This window comes from Ranitomeya variabilis, chromosome 4 (genome assembly GCF_051348905.1).
Source record: "Ranitomeya variabilis isolate aRanVar5 chromosome 4, aRanVar5.hap1, whole genome shotgun sequence".
Lineage (NCBI taxonomy): Eukaryota > Metazoa > Chordata > Amphibia > Anura > Dendrobatidae > Ranitomeya > Ranitomeya variabilis.
The window spans coordinates 525,392,754-525,416,326 of NC_135235.1; the positions used below are offsets into that span (position 1 = coordinate 525,392,754).

The 23,573-nt window shown below is 42.0% G+C and overlaps 1 protein-coding gene across 17 annotated transcripts in view; it reads right to left on the bottom strand.

Moving 5' to 3' along the window:
• Window positions 1-23,573, bottom strand: part of SRCIN1 (SRC kinase signaling inhibitor 1) — a 608,732-nt gene that overhangs the window by 177,396 nt on the left and 407,763 nt on the right. For all 17 annotated transcript variants that reach the window (XM_077252278.1, XM_077252285.1, XM_077252294.1 and 14 more), the window contains 2 exons: window positions 12,285-12,401; window positions 7,422-7,445 (listed from right to left, as the gene is read on the bottom strand). In XM_077252278.1, the coding sequence (XP_077108393.1) occupies window positions 7,422-7,445; window positions 12,285-12,401 (141 nt within the window). The remainder of the gene's footprint in view (window positions 1-7,421; window positions 7,446-12,284; window positions 12,402-23,573) is intronic.

Genomic DNA, 23,573 nt, shown 5'->3' on the forward strand with positions numbered 1-23,573 from the left:
TTCACTTTCACTTCAGTGCAGGAAGCGGACGGCGGGGGATGCGAATGTGAGTATGTACTGTTTGTTTTTTTACATTTTACACTGGTAACCAGGGTAAATATCGGGTCACTAAGCGCGGCCCTGCGCTTAGTAACCCGATATTTACCCTGGTTACCAGTGTAAAACATCGCTGGTATCGTTGCTTTTGCTGTCAAACACAACGATACACAGAGATCTGACGACCAAATAAAGTTCTGAACTTTAATCAACGACCAGCGATATCACAGCAGGATCCTGATCGCTGCTGCGTGTCAAACACAACGATATCGCTAGCCAGGACGCTGCAACGTCACGGATCGCTAGCGATATCGTTTAGTGTGACAGTACCTTTAGACAGTCAGAGCTCAAAGTGCAAGTGAAGTTTGGGTGCAAGATGCAGGGAACACTACCAGTACAGAGTTTCCAGACAGCATGAGGACACATCAGCATTCTTGCGCAGTTTCTTGGGGGGCCGTGGCCTATGGCCCGAAGTGGGCATTAGAATACGTGCCTTATTCTCTTTAATGCAGAAGAGGTCGAACAGGGAAAAGCAAGGAGTGAAGATGGTAGGTCTCAGAAAATCTGTATTGCTGCAGGGAGGATCCCCGGTACCAACTGAAGCTGTCGAGGTAGGGACAATTCGGGCCGAATGGAAGCCAAATCTTATCATGCACAGTGAGGAAGGAACTGCAACTGGAGGATACTGTGACCCATACTGTATGCTGCAGCCGAATGTATCCGAAATGTACAGTAAAGTCAAACTTATGGCACTAGACAAAATGTCTCCTGGTGTGCGTGGTACTGATACCGATCCCAAGGGCAGAGATGTAGCAGAGGCTTCCGGCCTACAAGTAAGAGCAGAGCAAATACTACAGCGCAGCACACAGGAGAAAGGTTCCCGATTACAAAAGGAGTTTCAGGGTGAAGAGAAGTCAGAACCGGCCCACAGCCTTGGCCCTGAGCCCCACTTCAATAGTGCACAGCAATGTCAGAGCGACATTTCAAACCCTAAAGCAGTTAAAAGAAGTGACAAGCTCATTCTTTAGTTGGCTTTTGCTAGGAAGCTGTCCTCTCTATTCTACAGTTAGAGTAAAAGGTGCTGCCAGCGGAGGTCCCAACAAAAAGAACGACCAGCAAAGCCACCTCAGGAAAACAACCCCAGACATTTTCCTAAAGTGGCTTCACCTGGAAAAACTCAATGGCTGCACTGTGGTCTAAATGACACCATGTCCAGATACCCAAAGGGAATTTGTCATCCGGTTTATGCTATCTAACGGCAGCATAACATAGTGACAAAGACCTGATGTCATCACTGAGTCACTTACTTTTTTCCTCTTGCAGTACTTTACATGAAATCAGTTTATTAGGGCTTGTGCACACGACCGTAATAATAGGACAAGTGATATTTATCTTGTTGATGGATAGCAGACGTTCCCATGTTATTCCATGAGGCCTTGCACATGTCTGAATCGGTCCAAGGAAAATATTGTAGCATGCACGAGTTGGCTCCGATAATTGGATGTCGGATGGCACTCGTCCATTCATGTCTATGGTTCTATGGAAAACTTTGAAAGCGATAGAATTAGGGTTTCAAATAGGGCAGCAATATCATTTTAAATGATCTTATTACTCTCATATCGACACACAGGCAGATCACCCTCAGTCATATACCATTGATGTATCACCACCTCTATGTTGGATAGCTATAAAAAAAACAGTCAAGGGAAAGATGCCCAAAACTTTCCAAGACATGAATATCCTTCACATTACAGTTCCTTTAAAAATGTTTAGATCCTCAAAAACATTTCCATACAGTAAGATTATAGTTTTGTCCTTTAGGTTTAATACTCTGATACACTGTGTGTTCCTGATTAAAAGCGTTGCCCAGTCTGCAGTCACTTTATATGACTGCAGACTGCTGAATCATGACCGTGTGTAATGTGCACATTCAGAGCCTCCATAAGCGCATTACTGTTCTTATTCCTCGGACCCATGTTCAGTTAAAATCTACTGTCATGCGGAAAGCCGGTGGCTTCCCTCAGGCCAATAGTTAACAGCCGCCAGTCAAGCACAGGCTCGCAACTGATGTCACCACGTCGCCGGCGTATGACATCACTGTGACTGCACCTCGAATGAAGGACAGTCGCCGCTGGACCGTGGCCAGGTAAGGAGAATTTTTTTAAACTTTTTTTGTACTGAAAGCCGCAATTTGGGGACAAAATGGGAGATAATATGGGGCAGGATGTGAAATCATATGGGGCAGGATGGAGACATATGGGACAGGATGGGAGATCATATGAGGCAGGATCAGGGCCGGCGTCAGCACCCGGCGTACCCGGGCAAGTGCCGGGGCCCTGGCGAGACAGGGGGGGCCCATTCAGGGCCGGCATTAGGGGCAGGCAGCTGCCTAGGGCCCCCGCTGGGCTGTGCTATATACTACATGGGCCGTGTTATATACTATGTGGCTGTGCTATATACTATATGGGCTGTTATATGCTACGTGGGCTGTGCTATATACTACATGGCTGTTCTATATACTACGTGGGTCGTGTTATATACTACGTGGGCTGTTATATGCTACATGGACTGTGCTATATACTTCATGGCTGTTCTATATACTACGTGGGCCGTGTTATATACTACGTGGGCTGTGTTATATAATATGTGGCTGTGCTATATACTATATGAGCTGTTATATGCTACGTGGGCTGTGCTATATACTACGTGGCTGTGTTATATACTACATGGCTGAGTTATATACTACATGGCTGTGTTATATACTACATGGCTGTGTTATATGCTACGTGGCTGTGTTATATGCTACGTGGGCTGTTATATACTACATGGCTGTGTTTATATACTACGTGGGCTGTGTTATATACTACATGGCTGTGTTATATGCGATCATGAATCGTGGTATGTGTTAAAGGGGGGGCCCACTGAGACTCTTTCGCCCGGGGCCCTCAAAAACCTGGAGCTGGCCCTGGGCAGGATAGAGACACATGGGGCAGGATGAGAGATCATATGGGGCAGGATGGAGATACATGGGGCAGCATGGAGACACATGGGGGCAGAGTGGAGACACATGGGTTAGGAGTGGAGACACATGGGGCAGAAAGGAGACATGGAGACACATGGGGCAGGATGGAGACACATGAGGGTAGGACGGAAGAACATATGGGGCCAGGATGGGAAAACATATGGGGCCAGGAATGAGATACAAGGGGCCAGGAATGAAACACAAAGTGGCAAGGATGGAGGACATTATGACCGCAGTAGCTAATTAAGGGATATTATTACTGCTGTCATGTATTTTGTTTTTGAGGATACTGTTTTCAGTGAAGAGGAGATTCTGTTTTTGTGCAGGGCGGCACTATGTCACTTTTTATCTTCATCTAGTGTGGTGTAGAAGTTGGGGAACGTGCTCTGGAAGCGATACTCTAGATAACTGTGTTATTTTCTACAGAGACAAGTCCTGTCTGGAAGAAGTGATGATGGTCTGAGCTGGATGAAGAAGAAAAGCGAAGATGAAAGACTTCAACTAGAGACGTCACCAGTGAGTCAGTGTGTTACCTGTACAATTATAGTTACACTATTTACTATATATAATAACAAGAATTCCGAAGTCATCTCAAACAATCCGGGTAAAGGAGTCAGTGTATACGGTAATAAATACCCAGACAACTATTTATTAGCTCCATATAATATATACAAATAAGGAGAACAGGGAGACAATATTTCAGAGATAGGGAGCGAAACTAAGGGATTCATTTAGGCCCTTAGAGGTCATGGTGTCAAGCAAGACAATCCACTTAGTTTCGATCTGTGCAAGCCTTTTCTTATTATCGCCACCTCTAACGCCCAGGTGGAGTGCGTCGATACCCCTGACTGTGAGCATCTTCTCATTACAATTATGATGAAAACAAAAATGTCGAGGGATTGTCTTTAGATCCATCACTACGGACACTGTCCTGGCCGCGCCAATGTCCCGCACATGCTCCTGTACACGAACTCTAAGCTCACGAGTAGTAAGACCAACGTATATCCTGGGGCAAGGGCAAGTTGCATAATATATAACATTAGTGGTGCCGCAGGATATACACTGTCTAATTTGGAACACTTTAGAGCCGTTTTAACGCTGCGAAACGCGCGTCGGGGCCACTTCACCGGCGGGACTCCCTCCTTCCACCTCCCCTCTGCATTGGTAAGCATTTATTTTCTAGCTGCTGTCACGGAATGGGGTTTCCATTATTTTGGCATGGCGCATTTGCTGGCAATTACTTGGTTTATTGAGCACAGCAGTGATTACTTGGGCTTACCGTACCATCAACACTTTACCTATGGAGCTGTTGTTCTTTGCTGCTTATGCAGTCACATTTGAGTACTAGGATGGTGAAGGGATGGGTTTTTTCTCCCCCTTTCTTGTGATTTGTCTTGGAATACGTGTATTGATTACTGATGTCCGTTTTTAATATTTATATCAATAAAGACTTTGTTTATACATACCTTTATTATGTGCTCCCTGTACTATTTACTATATACAGGCCTCCACGGTATAATGTCACAGGTGATCCCTGTTACCTGGTGATTACCTGTACACAATACACTATATACAGAGCTCATGTGTAAAATGTCACCAGCGATCACATGTCACTGGTGAGTCAGTGTATTACCTGTACAGTGACAATATACACTGTATACTATGCACAGCCCCTTGAGAAAGCCCAAGCGAAACGCACGTCAGGGATGCTTGATTTGACTACTTCTAAGGACTGATTTGGTTGAGATCGTCTTTTCAGTGCTAGATTCATATTATATATATATTTTGGGTACTTATGGTGTCACAGCCGTGATGGCAAAGCATTTTTTATCCTAATTAAACCCATAGTGTTAGATTCATCTTATTTTTCTAGTATTGTGATAGTGCTGCTATATGGATACATTTATAGTATAATATTGCATCATGGAGTGTATTATGGTCTCTGTATTCCCGGACCATATACATTTGTATTAGTGTCAGACCTTTATAAATAATTAATAAAATATTAATATATTTTATATGGGTATTTTTGTACTCCTTGTGTTTTTTTTTTTTTGTATATAGCTGTATTTTGGAGTATACCTGTTTCAATGGTGGTTATTTTATCGATTTAATTTATTTAATAATTTTTCTGGGTTTTTTTAATTTATTTTTTTATGTATATTTTTTTATTTACTATATACAGAGCTCCTGTGTAAAATGTCACCGGCGATCACATGTCACTGGTGAGTCAGTGTATTACCTGTACAGTGACAATATACACTGTATACTATGTACAGAGCTCCTGTGTATAATGCCACTTATGGTAACATTAGTATTGTGTTGTTTCTTTAATCAATGATCTGTATTGTAGTAGTCGGTCACTATGTGGTGGTAATATGTGGTCTGGTCATGGTGTGATGGTATTTGTTCCTTGTTTGTGGTATTATTCAGTCACAATGTGTGGTAATATGTGGTCTGGCCATGGTGTGATGGTATGTGTCCCTTGTATGTGGTATTATTGGTCATTTTAAAAATGTAATTTAAAGAGAAATAAATAAAAATATACATAAAAAGAGCATTGTATATTTTAAGAAATGTTGAATAAGTTACAGTAGATTAGGGCCCGGCCAAAAGAGTCTACCTTATCGTCGTGGCAGGCTCAAAAAAGCTTTTGACCAAAACAAAAGCCGATGGCTAGGTATGTGATATGGTGTTTGATAAGAACTGTTAATGTGTGATTGGTGAGGATGTGGTGCAAAGTGAAGTTTTTCCAAGAGTGGGCGATGCGACTGTAGAAGGTTCATGGGGTGGAGTCAGAGCTGGGGTGGAGCCTGGGAGGAGTCTCAAGGGGGCAAGAAAATTTTGCCAGCATGGGGCCCTGAAATTCCTAGTTTCAGCCTTGTGCACATTGTCATAATTCCCCTGTATTTCCCATGCGGCTGGATGGTCAGATATCTATGATTTGTGCACATGTGGTCATGTGCGATTTAGACTCTCCTCCACTTCTCAATGCTCTAGCGGAAGAAAGTCTAAGCATGGAATACAGGGAAAGTGACTTGCTCACTGTCACGATTCGGCAGTTTACACACATGGAGTGGTGGGGGATTCTGAGCATGAAGAGACCAACACACTTGATTAGCACAGCGTCATTTAACACAGGCTACATTTAACACCAGCTGCAGTTCCATGTACAGCCAGGTGACTGGGGGCACTATTCTGCAGGAAAAAGCTAGGAGAGATGTAGCCCTGAATAAATGCTGTGGCCTCTATTTTCCAGTGTGGCTCACAGAGATTGGATGCACAAAGATCATAAAATAATGACATACCTTAACATTCCAAAATATGAACAACCTTTTATTATTAATAATAATAATTATAATTATAATAATTAAAAGGACTTTACACTAAATAAATATGAATAAACTTGGATAATTCATGTAAAATGTAGCTATTTTTCAATTGGAATTTTTGTAAAAATAGCTTTTTTATCTCGATATGCTGTTACCTGCTTGTCATGGTGCTCCCCACAGAATTTTATAGGTCAGAGTTGGTGGTCACACATACCCAGTCAGACCTCATGTATTTCAGCAGTGGAATGATTCCTGCAATTACACTAGTAGCAGCATCTTTTCACTAGCACTGGGCACACAAAGTCTGAGAGGGTGGACAGCAGTGGGCGCTATAAAACTAATTCACATTAACTTAAGGTTAGTTTTCTAAATGAAAAAAAATATAAATAATTTGCTCAGCTGTAGTGAAAAGCAATTCAAAATGTCTTGATTGAGTCTTTTTTTAAATGCACTAATTAATATTGTATAGGACTTATTTAAAGGGATTTTCCATTTTCATTTTTTTTTATGAACATTAGCTTGCGCTAGGGAAAAATCAGAGTTAATTACCCTCTGCTTGCTCCGCAATGCCTGTCTACAGCTGTCTTTGTCAACAGGCTGCAGCGGTCACAATTACAGAGCACATGACTGATGCAGACAATCAATGGGACCAGTGATGAAGCTGATGCAGACAACATTAGTCACTTAACATAGTGATTGGCTGCATCGGTAACTTGTGCTATAGCTGTGACGACACTGCCGCAGCCTGTCAACAAAGAACAGTAGTGGAAAGGCAGAGGGTAATTAACTTGGATTTTCCTATTAGTCTCTAGCTCAAGCTAATGAGTATAAAAATTGAAAGTGGGAGACCTCATTAATGTTGCCTGCAGAACAATAGAAAATGTAATGTACATGTCACAAATCTGAAACACGGTAATGGGGCAAATATGAGTCAGATATGTATTTAGGTCAGTATTCAGCCATGTACAACCACAACCAGAACACAAAAACACACAGAAAGCGGCACACACAACAACCCAGTGTGTACTGACCTTAAAGCTCCAGTAGTTTGGTTGCTAATAAGAATAGGAAGAAAAAACATAGTTAACTTCTTTTCCAATTTTACAGCTACCGTATGTACATCAGAAGATTTATAACACCACTAGTTTCTGCCACTAATACCAGCAATGAACTGTCAACATGTTTGGCCCTTTCGGTATCCTATAAGCAGGGAAATTGTAGCCGACAATGTACATCCTATATGTTATATATTGTAGCGTCTGTACACCCTGCGTAGACCCAGTGCAGGAGATTTATCTGTGTGTGGGATTACATGAAGAGGCAGAAACATTTGCAAAACCCTATATTAACAGAAGATCTGTGGTTAGTTCTCCAAGATGTTTGGAACAACCTCTCTGCAGGGTTCCTTCAAAAACTGTGGAAGTGTACCGAGAAGAATTGATGCTTTGAAGCTGTTTTGAAGATAAAGTGTGGTCACACCAAATATTATTTTTATTCTGATTTCTCTTTTGTTCATTCCTGTTGCATTTGTTAATTGATAAAAAATGAACTATTAAAAATTCTGCTTTTGAAAGCATTCTTACTTAGCTGCATTTTTTCCACCTCTGCCTAAAATCTTTGCACAGTACTGTACATCATGTAAGCATAGTAATTTCAATTTCAGGACACTAAGCTCTTCTACTGTCTATGACAAGGCTGTTTTCTCCAGAATGGCATTGGAATACATGATGGACATCCTTTCAAGGCTGGAATCACCCAAATATACATAACTAAACATTAAAAAGTAACTTCAGATCCTAACTCCCTAATGCCAGGTGTCCCAATCGTTAGGTATCCAATCACAGGCTTCCTATGTCCGTATAGAACTACAGTTGGCATCTTCTAATGTCAGTATGTACAATGGCATGTAAAAGTCTGGGAACCCCTGGTCAAAATTACTGTTATTGTGAACAGTTAAGCAAGTTGAAGATGAAATGATCTCTAAACGGCCTAAAGATGACATATTTCCTTTGTACTTTAGGCAAAAAATAGATATATTTTCATCTTTTACATATATACAATTATAAAAAGGAAAATGAGTCTATGCAAAAGTTTGGGCACCCTTGGAGATTTGTGTGCTCAGATAACTTTGACCAAGGGTTCAGGCCTTAATTAGCCTGTTAGGGTTATGGCTTGTTCACTATCATTGTTAGAAAAGGCCAGGCGAAGCAAATTTCCCAGCTTTATAAAAACCCAGCCCGCTGAAATAAACAACCGCCAAAAAACAGCAGCACGCTGAAAATGAAAATGGTGGAGGTCCACAAAGCAGGAGGCGACTATAAGAAGATAGCAAAGTGTTTTCAAGTTGCCCTTTGTTCAGTTTCAATTTAATTTAATTAAGAAATGTCAGTTAACAGGAACAGTGGAGGTCAAGATAAGGTCTCGAAGATCAAGAAACATTTAAGTGAGAGCTGCTCATAGGATTGCTAGAGAGGCAAATCAGAACCTTGCTTGACTGCAAAAGACCTTCAGAAAGATTTAGCAGACTCTGGAGTTGTGGTACATTGTTTTACTCTGCAGAGACCCCTGCATAAATATTTCCTTCATGGAAGAGTCATCAGAATACAATCTACCTTGTGTCCTCACCATAAAATTCAGTGTCAGAAGTATGCAAAAGAACATCTAAACAAGCCAGATGCATTTTGGAAACAAATCCTGTGGACCGATTAAGTTAAAATAGAACGTTTTAGCCACAATGATCAAATGTATGTGTGGAGAAAAAAGGGCAAAAATTTCAGAAAAAGAACATCTCGCCATCCATTAAGCATCAGGGTCGATCAATCATGCTTTGGGGTTGATGCAGACATAACACCATCTGTAGAAAAGCTAAGGATGACTTCTACAAAAGGATAATGATCCTAAACACATGTCAAAATTCTCAGTAGACTACCTCAAAAGACACAAGCTGAAGGTTTTACAATGGCCCTCATAGTTCCCTGATCTGAACATCATTGATAATCTGTGGCTACAACTCAAAAAAGTTGAGGATGCAAGACGACCAAGGAATCTCACAGAACTGGAAGAATTTTTCAAGGAAGAATGGATGAAAATCCCTCAAACAAGAATTGAAAGACTCTTGGCTGGCTACAAAAAGCATTTACAAGCTGTGATACTTTCTAAAGGGGGGTGCTACTAGGTACTAGCCATGCACAGTGCCTAGACTTTTGCCTCCTTTTCCTTTTTATACATTTTAAAATGTAAAAGATGAAAAAAATATATATATATTTTTTTTTATTTTGCCTAAAATAAAAACGAAATGTGTCATCTTTAACTTTAGGGCTTTTAGAGATCTTTTCATCTACAATAACAGTAATTTTGACCACAGGTGCCCAAACTTTTACATGCCACTGTAAGCCTATCTCCTTCTCTATCACATCCCATATATAGACAGATAAGGAGGCTGAATAGAGCAATCAGAGAGCCTCCTTAAAGGGGATGTGCCAGCATGATTTTGCTATGTAATATGAGGACATAATAATGTAGCAGTTGAGACACAGACTTCAGGGATGTATCACTCGGGCTGTGTTCTGTTGTTTCCATACAATGAAGATTTTGTCACCAGGAGATTATCACTGTTTGGACTACAGTGCATGTGAGCCCTGGTCCGACCATGCACCCCTCCTGTGAGGGGCAGCTTACTGTCAATATACAATACACATAGAGAGCCTGGGGTGAGGAGGGTTAGCTTTCTCAGCTCTGCTACCTGCTAGCTAGTATAGCGACACCTAAAAACTCAATTCTGTCATAACTGCTGCACCCAGGAAACTAAGTGATACATTGCTGGAATCAGGGTCTCTTTGCCTATATTATGCTGCTATCAGATGAGGTAGCAAAAACCTGGTGACATATTCCCCTTAAGGCCGGTTTCACACGTCAGTGGCTCCGGTACGTGAGGTGACAGTTTCCTCACGTACCGGAGACACTGACACACGTAGACCCATTAAAATCAATGCATCTGTGCAGATGTCATTGATTTTTGTGCCAAACACGGAGACATGTCAGTGTTCGTGGGAGCGCACGTATTACACGGACCCATTAAAGTCAATGGGTCCGTGTAAAACACGTACCACACACGGACGTAGTCCGTATGCAGTCCCTGTGCCTTGCAGGAGACAGCGCTACAGTAAGCGCTGTCCCCCCCACATGGTGCTGAAGCCGCAATTCTTATCTTCCCTGCAGCAGCGCTTGCTGCATAGAAGATATGAATAATAGTGTTTAAAAGAAAGATCTATCTGTCCGCCGCCCTCCCACCCCCTGTGCAATCCCCCGCTGTTCTGAAAATACTCACCCGCCTCCCTCGCAGTGTCCTGTCCTGGCCGCACCTTCTACTGTATGCGGTCACGTGGGGCCGCCGATTACAGTCATGAATATGTGGCTCCACCTCCCATAGGGGTGGAGCCGCCTATTCATGACTGTAAATGAGCGGCCCCACGTGACCGCATACAGTAGAAGGTGCGGCACTATTATTCATATCTTCTATGCAGCAAAACGCTGCTGCAGGGAAGATATGAATCGCGGATTCAGCACCAGATGCTGGTACGTGTGGTACCCAGCACGGTGCGTGTGGTACCCAGTGGGCACACGGGCGGCACACGTGTGCCGCAAGTGTGCCATACTGATGTACACCAGAAACGTAGGGGCACACGGACACGGATAATTCCGGTACCGATTGTTTCCGGTACCGGAATTATCTGGACGTGTGAGACTGCCCTAACACACAGCACGAATGACATGACAACAAAAAAAACGCGGTGTCAAGCACAGGACTTGAGCTTGAGCTGTCCAATCCAGAACTACAGCGGATATCTGATGATCGGGGCACCTGGCATAATTGAATATGCCTTACTTTATATTGTACAATTATGGATTTTTGGGGGGCTGAAAAACCATATAAAATTCCTTTGGCTTTTATACAACTCCTGTAAGGTAATATCAATTTTCTGAATGACAAACCCACCCTTGACTGCTATCATAAAATAAAGATGACCCTAAATATACCGGACACATTGGCTAGAGATCTAGATGACATGCTAAATCAGCAATGCCTCCAAGTCAAAAATGAAAATATTCCTTTGGATGTTGCTGAACATTTTTTGTAACTAAATATGGAAAACTGGCTATTGATGTCGTCTGCGACCATCCAGAGTCATTGAAAGAAAAATGATTATGTCTATGACCACTGGATGTGGTTAGTAGACAATCGTGGACATTTACAGATCACTAAGTGGTTGTGATCTGGTGTCCTGCTGGATATTGGGAGGAGGAGGTTAATTGAGCATAAAGAGATGAACAGAATTTTGGCCAAGACCAAACCCCAAAGCCTCCATGTTGTGTCCACTGACCAACACACATCAATGCATTTTCTTACAAATTATGGTCTGCTCTCCTTTATGATAGTGCTGTTATTATTCCGTAGCACTACGTAATTGCTGATTATGTGAGTTAGTTCATTTGTGCTTCTAGGTGTAGTTGATATTGTCTGAAATAATTACACGAGAAGCGGTTTACAGAATATATTATCTGCCTGTTCATCCAGCCCCATCTGCACCTGCAAGCAGCAGGAATACACCCAGGATACAGAACACCAGGTTAGCTAAATTGGCGTGAAATTAAATGGTGCTTAGGATGTGCGGATGATACATGCCGCTTCGTAATACTGAACCCAAGTGATGCTCCAGGGTGTACCCGTCAAATCAGGCAAACCCTTCACATCAAATGATTGCCCATAAAGGTGTGTGTGCTTTACAGGGGACTAAAACATACAATAAATCCTCCAATCTCGCCCTTTTGGCTCCCCAGGAAGTAAAAATAAAAGGCCTGAACTTCCAAGAAAAAGGAAGACATAGGGAGCTTACCGATGATGGGTTATCTAGGCACACAGGCACGGCATTCTCCTGTGTCTCTCTATACATCAGAGCATCGGGGCTGCATGAAGTCCCTGCAAGCAGGATGGATGAGGAGCCTTGAAGCAACTAGAGAGAAAAGGGAAACAGGACAAATGTCATAAAGGGCAGAGTATTCATCTAGATTTCTGTTATTCCCTATGTCAATACATTTTGTAGATCTCCTCTAAATTCTAGAATTTAAGATCTTAACCTTCCAGCCAAGTCATAATCCCAATATTGCAAATCCACCTCTTCACACATTGCAGGTCAAACTTATCAGATGTCTACACTATCACTGCCCTACAAGCCAGTATACAGAATGTAGCGCTATACAATACACAGTCAAAGTACAATTCGTGCTTTCTAAAGTATTGTTCCCAAAATATTAAGTTATTCATAGGATATGAGATCACTTGGGGTCTGACCACCGTACTCGGCTATTTCAGTCAATCCCATAGGCAATGAATGGAGTAGAGATTGAGCATGCAAACCTCCACTCCAACCAAGACGGGGGTCCGCAAAGCTCTGCTGCCCAATTCCAGAGGCTCAGTCTTGGGATATTGGGATAGCCATGGATGCAAGCAGTCCGACCACCAGAAATGAGTATAGGAGTCATCTATCCTGCTGATAAGGGATAACTTAATATCTTGGGAATAACCCACAAAAAATTTAGAAAGTCACTCTACAAAATCTACTCATAGAGAAAGAAAAACTATAGAAAACAAATAAGATGCTAAAATAAACCTTAATCCTACAGAAAAAGATTTTTGTCATCCTTCCTGCAACATTTCACATTCAGTTTATTGTCACATTTCATTAACTTAACCTTAACGAGAGACATTGTCAGTGAGTCATTGCAATTTGATGAGACAGTACAGCATCTGCTCAATACAGTTATACAGTTGTTACAAGTATATATTAAAATCAACATTTCAATCATAATAAAGGCAAATTGGGGAATTAAGATTGCAAAAATTCTGAAAATAATGAAAACTTGCTTCAAGTTGAATGAAGACTGTGTAAAAGCTAAAGAGCCTGTACGCTCGGGTATTCGGGTTTAAATGACCATTATTATAACAATACCACTCAATATGGGCATAAATAAGATTAAAGAAAGATGAAAGAACATAACGGAACAGCTCCTAATGTAAAATGTAATGTTCCTATAGGACGCTATACTGTCGGGCATATCTCTCATTAGCGTATTTGCCCAACAGTAGACATTGACACTGTGCACATAGCCACATACACTGTTGTGAATTCTGCTCTTGGGCTCCCTCCGGTGGTTATAAGTGGTAGCGCTGCTGTCTTTGGACCGCAGCATTCATCAGGTGTGTCCACTTATTGCAATTATGACTGGGCTATTTAGTCTTGCTTGACCCTTTAGTTAGTGCCAGTTTTCCATTGTTTCCTGGAGGATTCACTTCCCTGCCTGGTCTCTCTTGCTTGCTGTTCATTTCAACAAAGATAAGTTCTGGCTTTGTTTTTTGCAGTCCACATGCTGTGGGCCTGATCGTTCAAGTTATTTTCCATGTTTTGTCTTGTCCAGCTTGGTCTGTATAAGGATTTGTTCAGCCAAGCTGGTATCTCTGGAGATGCAGATATACCCTCCATGTCTTTAGTTAGATGTGGAGATTTTGTATTTTCTGTGGTGGACATTTTCTAGTGTTTTAATACTGACCGCATAGTACTCTGTCCTATCCTTTCTATTTAGCTAGAAGTGGCCTCCTTTGCTAAATTCTGATTTCAGTCTGCGTATGTTATTTCCCTCTCCTCTCACAGTCAATATTTGTGGGGGGCTGTCTATCCTTTGGGGATTTTCTCTGAGGCAAGATAGTTTTCCCTTTTCTATCTCTAGGGGTAATTAGTCCTCCGGCTGTGTCGAGATGTCTAGGAAGTGTTAGGTACATTCCACGGCTACTTCTAGTTGCGGTGTTAAGTTCAGGGTCTGCGGTCAGTACAGGTACCACCTTCTCCAGAGTACGTCTCATGCTGCTCCTAGGCCACCAGATCATAACAGTACAACTGGCCTTCGGGCGTATTAAACGCAGTTTTCCATTCGTCCCCCTGCTTAATACGAACAAGATTATATGCCCCTCGAAGGTCAATCTTAGTAAACCAACTAGCCCCCTTAATCATAGCAAACAAATCAGAAAGCAAAGGCAAAGGGTATTGGAATTTGACCGTGATCTTATTCAAGAGGCGATAATCAATACAGGGTCTCAAGGAGCCATCCTTCTTGGCAACAAAAAAAAAACCTGCTCCCAATGGTGAAGAAGAAGGCCGAATATGCCCCTTCTCCAAAGATTCCTTAACATAACTCCGCATGGCGGCATGTTCTGGCACAGACAGGTTAAAAAGTCGGCCCTTAGGGAACTTACAACCTGGAATCAAGTCGATAGCACAATCACAGTCCCTATGCGGTGGAAGGGAACTGGACTTGGGCTCATCAAATACATCCTGGAAATCTGACAAAAACTCAGGAATTTCAGAAGAGGGGGAGGAGGTAATTGACATCAAAGGAACGTCACCATGAACCCCCTGACAACCCCAACTAGTCACAGACATAGATTTCCAATCTAATACCGGATTATGCACCTGTAACCATGGGAAACCCAGCACAATAGCATCATGCAAATTATGCAACAACAGAAAACGACAATCTTCCTGATGAGCTGGCGCCATACACATGGTCAGCTGTGTCCAAAACTGAGGTTTATTTTTAGCCAGCGGTGTAGCATCAATGCCCCTCAAAGGAATAGGACTCTGCAAAGGCTGCAAAGGAAACCCACAACGTCTGGCAAATTCTAAGTCCATTAAGTTTAAAGCGGCGCCTGAATCCACAAATGCCATGACAGAAAATGACGATAATGAGCAGATCAGGGTCACAGATAACAGAAATTTAGGTTGTACAGTACTGATGGTAACAGAACTAGCGATTCTCTTAGTACACTTAGGGCAATCAGAAATAACATGAGCAGAATCGCCGCAGTAAAAACACAACCTATTCTGACGTCTGAATCCTTGTTGTTCAGCCCCAGACACAATCCTATCACACTGCATAGGCTCAGGACTCCGCTCGGAAGACAACGCCACAGCGCGCACAACTCTGCGCTCGCGCAAGCGCCGATCAATCTGAATGGCCAGAGACATAGAATCACTCAGACCAGCAGGCATGGGAAACCCCACCATAACATCTTTAACAGATTCCGAAAGACCCTTTCTGAAAATTGCAGCCAAGGCATCCTCATTCCATCTAGTCAGCACAGACCATTTTCTAAATTTCTGGCAATATAATTCTGCCGCTTCTTGACCCTGAGACAGGGCCAACAAGGTCTTCTCAGCATGATCCACTGAATTAGGTTCATCGTACAATAACCCTAGCGCTTGAAAAAAGGTGTCTACATTAAGCAAAGCAGGATTTCCAGCTTCCAGGGAGAACGCCCAATCCTGAGGGTCACCGCGCAGCAGAGAGATGACTATTTTAACCTGCTGGATGGGATCACCGGAGGAACGGGGTTTCAGAGCTAAAAACAGTTTACAGTTATTTTTAAAGCTCAAAAATTTGGACCTGTCCCCAAAAAACAAATCAGGAGTTGGAATTCTAGGCTCTAAAACTGGAGTCTGAACGATATAATCGGAAATACCCTGTACTCTAGCAGCAAGCTGGTCCACACGAGAAGCCAATTCCTGAACATCCATACCAGTGCCAAACTCCTGAACCACCCAGAGGTAAAGAGGAAAGAAAAGGCACAACAGACTACAGAAAAAAAAATGGCTCAGCACTTTCCTTTCCTTCTTCTGAGATGCAATTAACTCATTGTCGGCCAGTTGTACTGTTATGATCTGGTGGCCTAGGAGCAGCATGAGACGTACTCTGGAGAAGGTGGTACCTGTACTGACCGCAGACCCTGAACTTAACACCGCAACTAGAAGTAGCCGTGGAATGTACCTAACACTTCCTAGACATCTCGACACAGCCGGAGGACTAATTACCCCTAGAGATAGAAAAGGGAAAACTATCTTGCCTCAGAGAAAATCCCCAAAGGATAGACAGCCCCCCACAAATATTGACTGTGAGAGGAGAGGGAAATAACATACGCAGACTGAAATCAGAATTTAGCAAAGGAGGCCACTTCTAGCTAAATAGAAAGGATAGGACAGAGTACTATGCGGTCAGTATTAAAACACTAGAAAATGTCCACCACAGAAAATACAAAATCTCCACATCTAACTAAAGACATGGAGGGTATATCTGCATCTCCAGAGATACCAGCTCGGCTGAACAAATCCTTATACAGACCAAGCTGGACAAGACAAAACATGGAAAATAACTTGAACGATCAGGCCCACAGCATGTGGACTGCAAAAAACAAAGCCAGAACTTATCTTTGTTGAAATGAACAGCAAGCAAGAGAGACCAGGCAGGGAAGTGAATCCTCCAGGAAACAATGGAAAACTGGCACTAACTAAAGGGTCAAGCAAGACTAAATAGCCCAGTCAGAATTGCAATAAGTGGACACACCTGATGAATGCTGCGGTCCAAAGACAGCAGCGCTACCACTTATAACCACCGGAGGGAGCCCAAGAGCAGAATTCACAACAATACACCATATTAAATGGTCACTATTATTTATATAGTAAATATATAGAAAAATGTTGCATTTTAAGAAATATGCTTTTTTTCCCATTTATTAGCCACCAATTTTAACCCATAACCTCGCACCCACAGGCCTGAGATCATGGTTCAATCTTAAAAACAGGTAAAGAAAAAAAACTACAACTGCCCACTGAAGTCTATGGAAACCTCAAGAAGGAAAAGGTAGGAGTATATTGAGAGAGACACAGTGATGTCCTGCTGTTTTCTAGTAAGTGTTTTATTTCACTCCAGTGCTGGATTTACAGATACACTGCTCATTACTGATGAAAAATGTCCTCCATGCTGCTGCTTCTGAACAAGTGCTACATACAGGTAGTAGAGAAGGCATGTATCAGGTCTGGGTGTATGTGCATGGGAGACATCATAGCAGCTCATCTCCACCTACTAGCTCAGAAACAAATGAAAATTAAAATAGAGCCAGTATAAGGGGAAACTGGTTTAGGGTCAAAGACATAAAATGGCTAGATATAGTGTTATTCCGCATCATGTACACATATAGCCAGTAAATATAAAAAGTCACCTTAAACAAATATACTCTTTAAACTACTTTTAAATACATAGTTATCAAAGACAAATACAGTCACAATTCATATATTCTGGAATTGCTCCATTACACTTAATAGCTGATATTACCTAAGATTCATGATGATTTTGGAAAAAGAAAGCTAATATAGAGAATACCTATTCCACACTAGATGGTGTGATAAGGCTGCAATCAGCCCAGTATAACCAGGGTTAAGAATATAAATGATCTAAATAAATCAAGAGCGGTGTTTGATATCTCCAGACTGTGGAACATAGCGGCCTAACAAGGCACTGCGGCGTGTATAACACCTCTCTATGGCGGCACAGAAGGCGTCTCACACATATGCGCAATCAATGCTGATTAATTGCGGATAGTAGAAAGTGGTGGAATGATTGCTCCTAGCCATGAACTGACTGCACAGTGACATTACATCGTCTTCTGCTCTGTAAGGTCAGCCACATATATCAGAAAAATGGATTCTCTGTGGTATTAGGTCGTCTGGGCCTAAAGGCGCTGTTCACAACCACTCTCCACCGTGTCTATCTCATGGAGATCCAGAATGCTGCAATATGACCACCCCTTTAACAATCAGCATGCGTTGCTTTTAGCTGACTGCATGTTATGTATCAGAGTTTGCACTCACTGTTGGAAGATTTTTATACCTTTTTGACACCCATGCTTTAATAACTCCACTATTGGGAATTATAGGGATAGTTAGGGCTACTGTAGAATTTAGGAAGGAAATGACCCCATATAAGACAACAGGCTGAATTCCAGAAAACCACAAGTATGTAAGGGAATCTGTCATTAGGTTTTTGCTACCCCATCTGATAGCAGCATAATGTAGGAAGAGAGACCCTGATTCCAGTGATGCATCGCTTAGTTTACTGGACGCAGAAGTTGTGATACAATCAAGAGTTTTTCGATGTAGCAAGATGCAGAGCACAAAAGCTGCCTCCACCCACACAACAGTTTTCTATGTACATTGTCCGTTGATACTAAGATACTATCATAGAGGGGGCTTGGTTGGACCAGGACTCACAGGAGCTGCAGTCCAGGCAGTGATAATCTCCTGGTGATAAAATATTCACTGTGTGGAAACAACAGCACACAGCCTAATAAGTGACACATCACTTAAATCTGTGTCTCAGCCTCTACCTCCTGCTGCCCTCAGATTACATAGCTAAAATCTACTGACAGATTCTCTTTAAAGAAGCTGTAAGTGATAATATGGATAGGTGATAACTCGCTGATCAGTGGAAGTTCAACTGCTGTGACCGGCAACGATCAGCACAATGGGGAATATTTAGCTTTGTTAGAGTGTATCAGTGTTCATGATTGACCATGCTACATTTATTCCTTATGGAGTTGCCGAGCGCAGTGCTCAACTCATAGAGAATGAATGTAGTAGTAGTTGGGCATGTGACCTGTGGTGCTGTTTTGTAACGGGGATAGCAATTCAACGTTGGACACCCACCGATCAGCAGGTTATCACCTATCCAAAGGATAACTTGATTTTACTGGACAACCCCTTTAAAGGGAATCTGTCACCCCAAAATTCGAGTATAACCTGTGGCACAGGCATCAGGGGCTTATCTACAGCATTATCTGCAGCAAAGTACTGCAGTACGCAGGCACCGGGTCTCTCTGACTTTTCCTGGCTCATGCGAACTGCAGTACTTTGCGCTGCCCGCAACAGGTCAGATAAAGTACGCCTGCGCAGGAGCCGCAACAGGAAGAAAAGAAGAGAACGTCATCGTATGAAGATGGGAGGCCCCGGACCGGACCGCAGCAGGACCGCCCCTGAGTGAGTATAATATAACCTGTTTTTCTCATCTTTCAGGTTACATCGATGGCTTATCTACAGCATTACAGAATGCTGTAGATAAGCCCCTGATGATGGTGGCCGCAGCTTATACTCGAATTTTGGGGTGACAGGTTCCCTTTAAATCCAATAAACCATAAAACACATCTTAGTAAGAAATAATTGGTAGGATGTATGAATACCGACCTCAATTTAGACAATATATACATAGAGGAGACAAGCAGAAACTGTGCCGAATTTATCACAGTAGGGGACATGCCATGTGATAAATTTGATGCATCCTACTAAACATGAAAGATACTTTTCTTTATGCCACCTTTTGTGTTGCTTACTCTACACCAATATTTTATATTTTCCATTAAACTAAAAAGAACATGACTAATAAATCTGGCACATTTTATGACTCACCATAAATAAGTCCCTTGTTATAGCAAATATTCAGGACAGTTTAATGATAAACAGTTTTAGGTGCAATCTCAGCTGCAACTTTAGTGCATTTTGTGTTGTAAATTTTCAAAAAATGTTCTCTCTTGACAAGCAATTAAGGATTTATTAGATGTTGCTTAAATATCCTGAAAAATGTAAAAATGTGATGACCCCAGCCATGTGCCTGTCAGTTCTTGATGTGACCCACTAAGCAGCATGTGATCCTGTGACAAGGTGTGATCACTGAAGTGGATGAGTGCGAGATGAAGGACACGAATGAATCTTCACCTAATGACTAGAGTTGACTTTAAAACCCCTTAATGACCGCCAATACGTCTTTTAACTGACCTGAGATATAAGAGACTAGCCTCCCCATACAGGTGACAATCCAGCAGCTGTCGGCTCTACACTATAGCTGACAACTTGCTGCATCAGCCACGATCAGTGTTTTGTTATCTGTTTAACCCTTTAGATGCTGCTGTCAATAGTGACTACATCAAATAAATGGTTAACAGAGTGTGGGGGCTTCCTCTTTATCCCAATCGGTGCCCTCAGATCATGATTTTGTGGTCCTGATGTTTGCCATGGCAATTCACGACCAAATAGTGGCCTTAGAGTCTGACCACTATAGCGGCCTGTTCAGAAGTTACCGGCATTTAGGTGGTAAAAATACACATTTTCATTCTGTCATGTCACTTTGCATTAATTCCTGAAAAGCACCTGAAGGGTTAATAAACTACCTGACTGCAGTTTTCGAAATGTCAGGGGGTGCTGTTTTTAAAATGGTATCACTTTTGGGGGTTTCCCACTATATGGGACCCCTAAAGGCACTTCACACCTGGATAGGTCCCGAAACAAATACATTTTGTAAATTTCCTTGAAAAAATGAAAAATTACTGCTAGATTTTTAAACCTCCTAAAACACAAACTAAATAAAATAACATTTCACAAATGGTGCTGATGCAAAGCAGACATGAAGAAAATGTTATTTATTTATGTTTTGCTGTGGTATGACTATCTGGATTAAAGGGATAATCATTCAAAGTTTGAAAATTGCTATTTTTTTTACATTTTTCTCACATTTCTGATTTTTTTTATAAATGAACACAAAACATATCGACCTAAATTTACCATTATCATAAAATATAATGTGTCATGAAAAAACGATCTCAAAATCACAGGGATTTCTTGAAGCGTTCCAGAGTTATTACAACATAAAGTGACACTTTATTTCACAAATTTGGCTCCGTCACTAAGGGGTTAAACCTGCCATTGCATGACGGTAAAAGATCCCCCATGTTTGTCGGTCGTTTAGCAGCCTGTTTAAACAGGCCAACCCTATTTCAGATGCGCACTGAACGGGCAGTAACAGACCATTCTGTGTACATAGGCTGCCAATGTTTTCGGCAAAGCACATTCATTTTACCCAGGATGGATATGATGCCAAGAATGACTATTTTTTGGGGCACGCCAAAAGATCAATTCTGCTGATGATTTAGCATTTTGCTTGTTTGTTGGGTGATCTGCAGCTTGTTTACACTGCCCGATTACCAAGAAACGATCATTACTTGGAACTCTCATTTATGATAATCATGCAGTGTAAAAGGACATTAAGGCTGTTTTCCCCTGAAATGTTGCTTGATCCCAATAGTAGTAGTGTAGCAAAGAATGAGCTTACTGCGGCTCCTGATTTCTATAAACAGGCAATGTTAAGTTTAAAAAAGCAATGCAATCATTATTAAGGCCCATTTACACTGCTAGATTATCAAAAATGAGGGTTCCTAGGAAAGCTCTTTACATGAAAATCTTGTTGTCTAAACAGGGTGCCGATCACCCAATGAACATGCGTTTACAGAAATGATATCATGCTCGGCAGTGCATCATCCTGTGTAAACGAGACTTTCACTGCCGAGAACAATGAAAACCTTTGCGTCTGATGAGCAGTCATGTAAACCGGCTATTAATGAACCGCTGATCAGCAAATATTTATTGATCGGCGGTCATTAAACATCCTTAATAACCTTCTTTTTGGTGACTTCTTTTGGGACAATTATGATATTTTGCACTAAAAAAATATTTAAATCACCTTTGAATTGAGTGTCAATCTACAAGGGGCATAACGGTGACATCAAATTTAGGCCTCAATCACATGTTTAAACATGTACATGAAAAAATGGTACAGTTGTCATCCGTGTGTCTATTTTTACCATCGGTGTGTCATCAATGTTTTTCATGGATGGATAAATAAACTACAAAGCTTCTCCTATCCTTAAATACGGACATCACACGGATGGAACACGGATGCCATCCGTGTGCTGTATGTGTTTTTGACTGACTCATAGACTTGTATTGGCCCTTGTCATCTGTGATGCTGGAAAAAAGGACATGCTTCCGTGTCTTTAGCACAGACAAACGGCCCGTGAAAAACATGGACATTTGGACAGGACCATAGATTATAATGAGCATGTGTTGAATCCGTGAAAAAAAACAATATACAACACATACGTGCAACACGGATGTCTGATTGAGGCCTTAGACAGAGGTTTGCATAATGGCATGACTTAGGAAACTAATCTATTCTCCTAAATGAGAGTTACCTAAAAAATCTGTGAACACATTTAATATTTGGAATCCACTGAAAATGTATTTCTGAGTTCCCAAAATATTATATTAAGACGTATACACTGGTCAAGCTATAAGCTTAACCCCTTTACCCCCAAGGGTGGTTTGCACGTTAATGACCAGGCCAATTTTTACAATTCTGACCACTGTCCCTTTATGAGGTTATAACTCTGGAACGCTTGCATGGATCCCGGTGATTCTGACATTGTTTTCTCGTGACATATTGTACTTCATGTTAGTGGTAAAATTTCCTCCATACTACTTGCGTTTATTTGTGAAAAAAATGGAAATTTGGCGAAAATTTTGAAAATTTAGCAATTTTCCAACTTTGAATGTTCATGCCCTTAAATCACAGAGATATATCACACAAAATCTACTATATAATTGTCTAAGGGTCACTTCCGTCTTTCTGTCCTTCTGTCTGTCTGTCTGTCACGGATATTCATTGGTCGCGGCCTCTGTCTGTCATGGAAATCCAAGTCGCTGGTTGGTCGCGGCAAAACGGCCATGACCAATCAGCGACGGGCACAGTCCGGCTGCAAAATGGCCACTCCTTCCTCCCCGCAGTCAGTGCCCGCGCCATACTCCCCTCCAGTCAGCGCTCACACAGGGTTAATGGCAGCGGTAACGGACCTCGTTATGCCGCGGGTAACGCTGCTATTAACCCTGTGTGACCAACTTTTTACTATTGATGCTGCCTATGCGGCATCAATAGTTAAAAGATCTACTGTTAAAAATAATAAAAAAAATAAAAAATCGTTATATACTCACCGTCCGTCGGCCACTCAGATCAGGAACAGGCCTTTCCCGCTCCTCGCGATGCCCCGGTGACCGCTCCATGCATTGTGGTCTCACGAGATGATGACATAGCGGTCTCGCAAGACCGCTACGTCATCATCTCGCGAGACCGCAATGCACACTTGGGACCGGAGAGCACGAGGAGCGTCGGTAACCGCTTCGCCTGGATCCGGGGCCAACGGAAGGTGAGTATATAACTATTTTTTATTTTAATTCTTTTTTTTAACAGGGATATGATGCCCACATTGCTATATACTGCGTGGGCTGTGCAATATACTACGTGGCTGTGCAATATACTGCATGGGCTGTGCAATATAATACGTGGGCTGTGTAATATACTACGTCGGCTGTGCAATGTACTATGTGGGCTGTGCAATGTACTGCGTGGGCTGTGCAATGTAC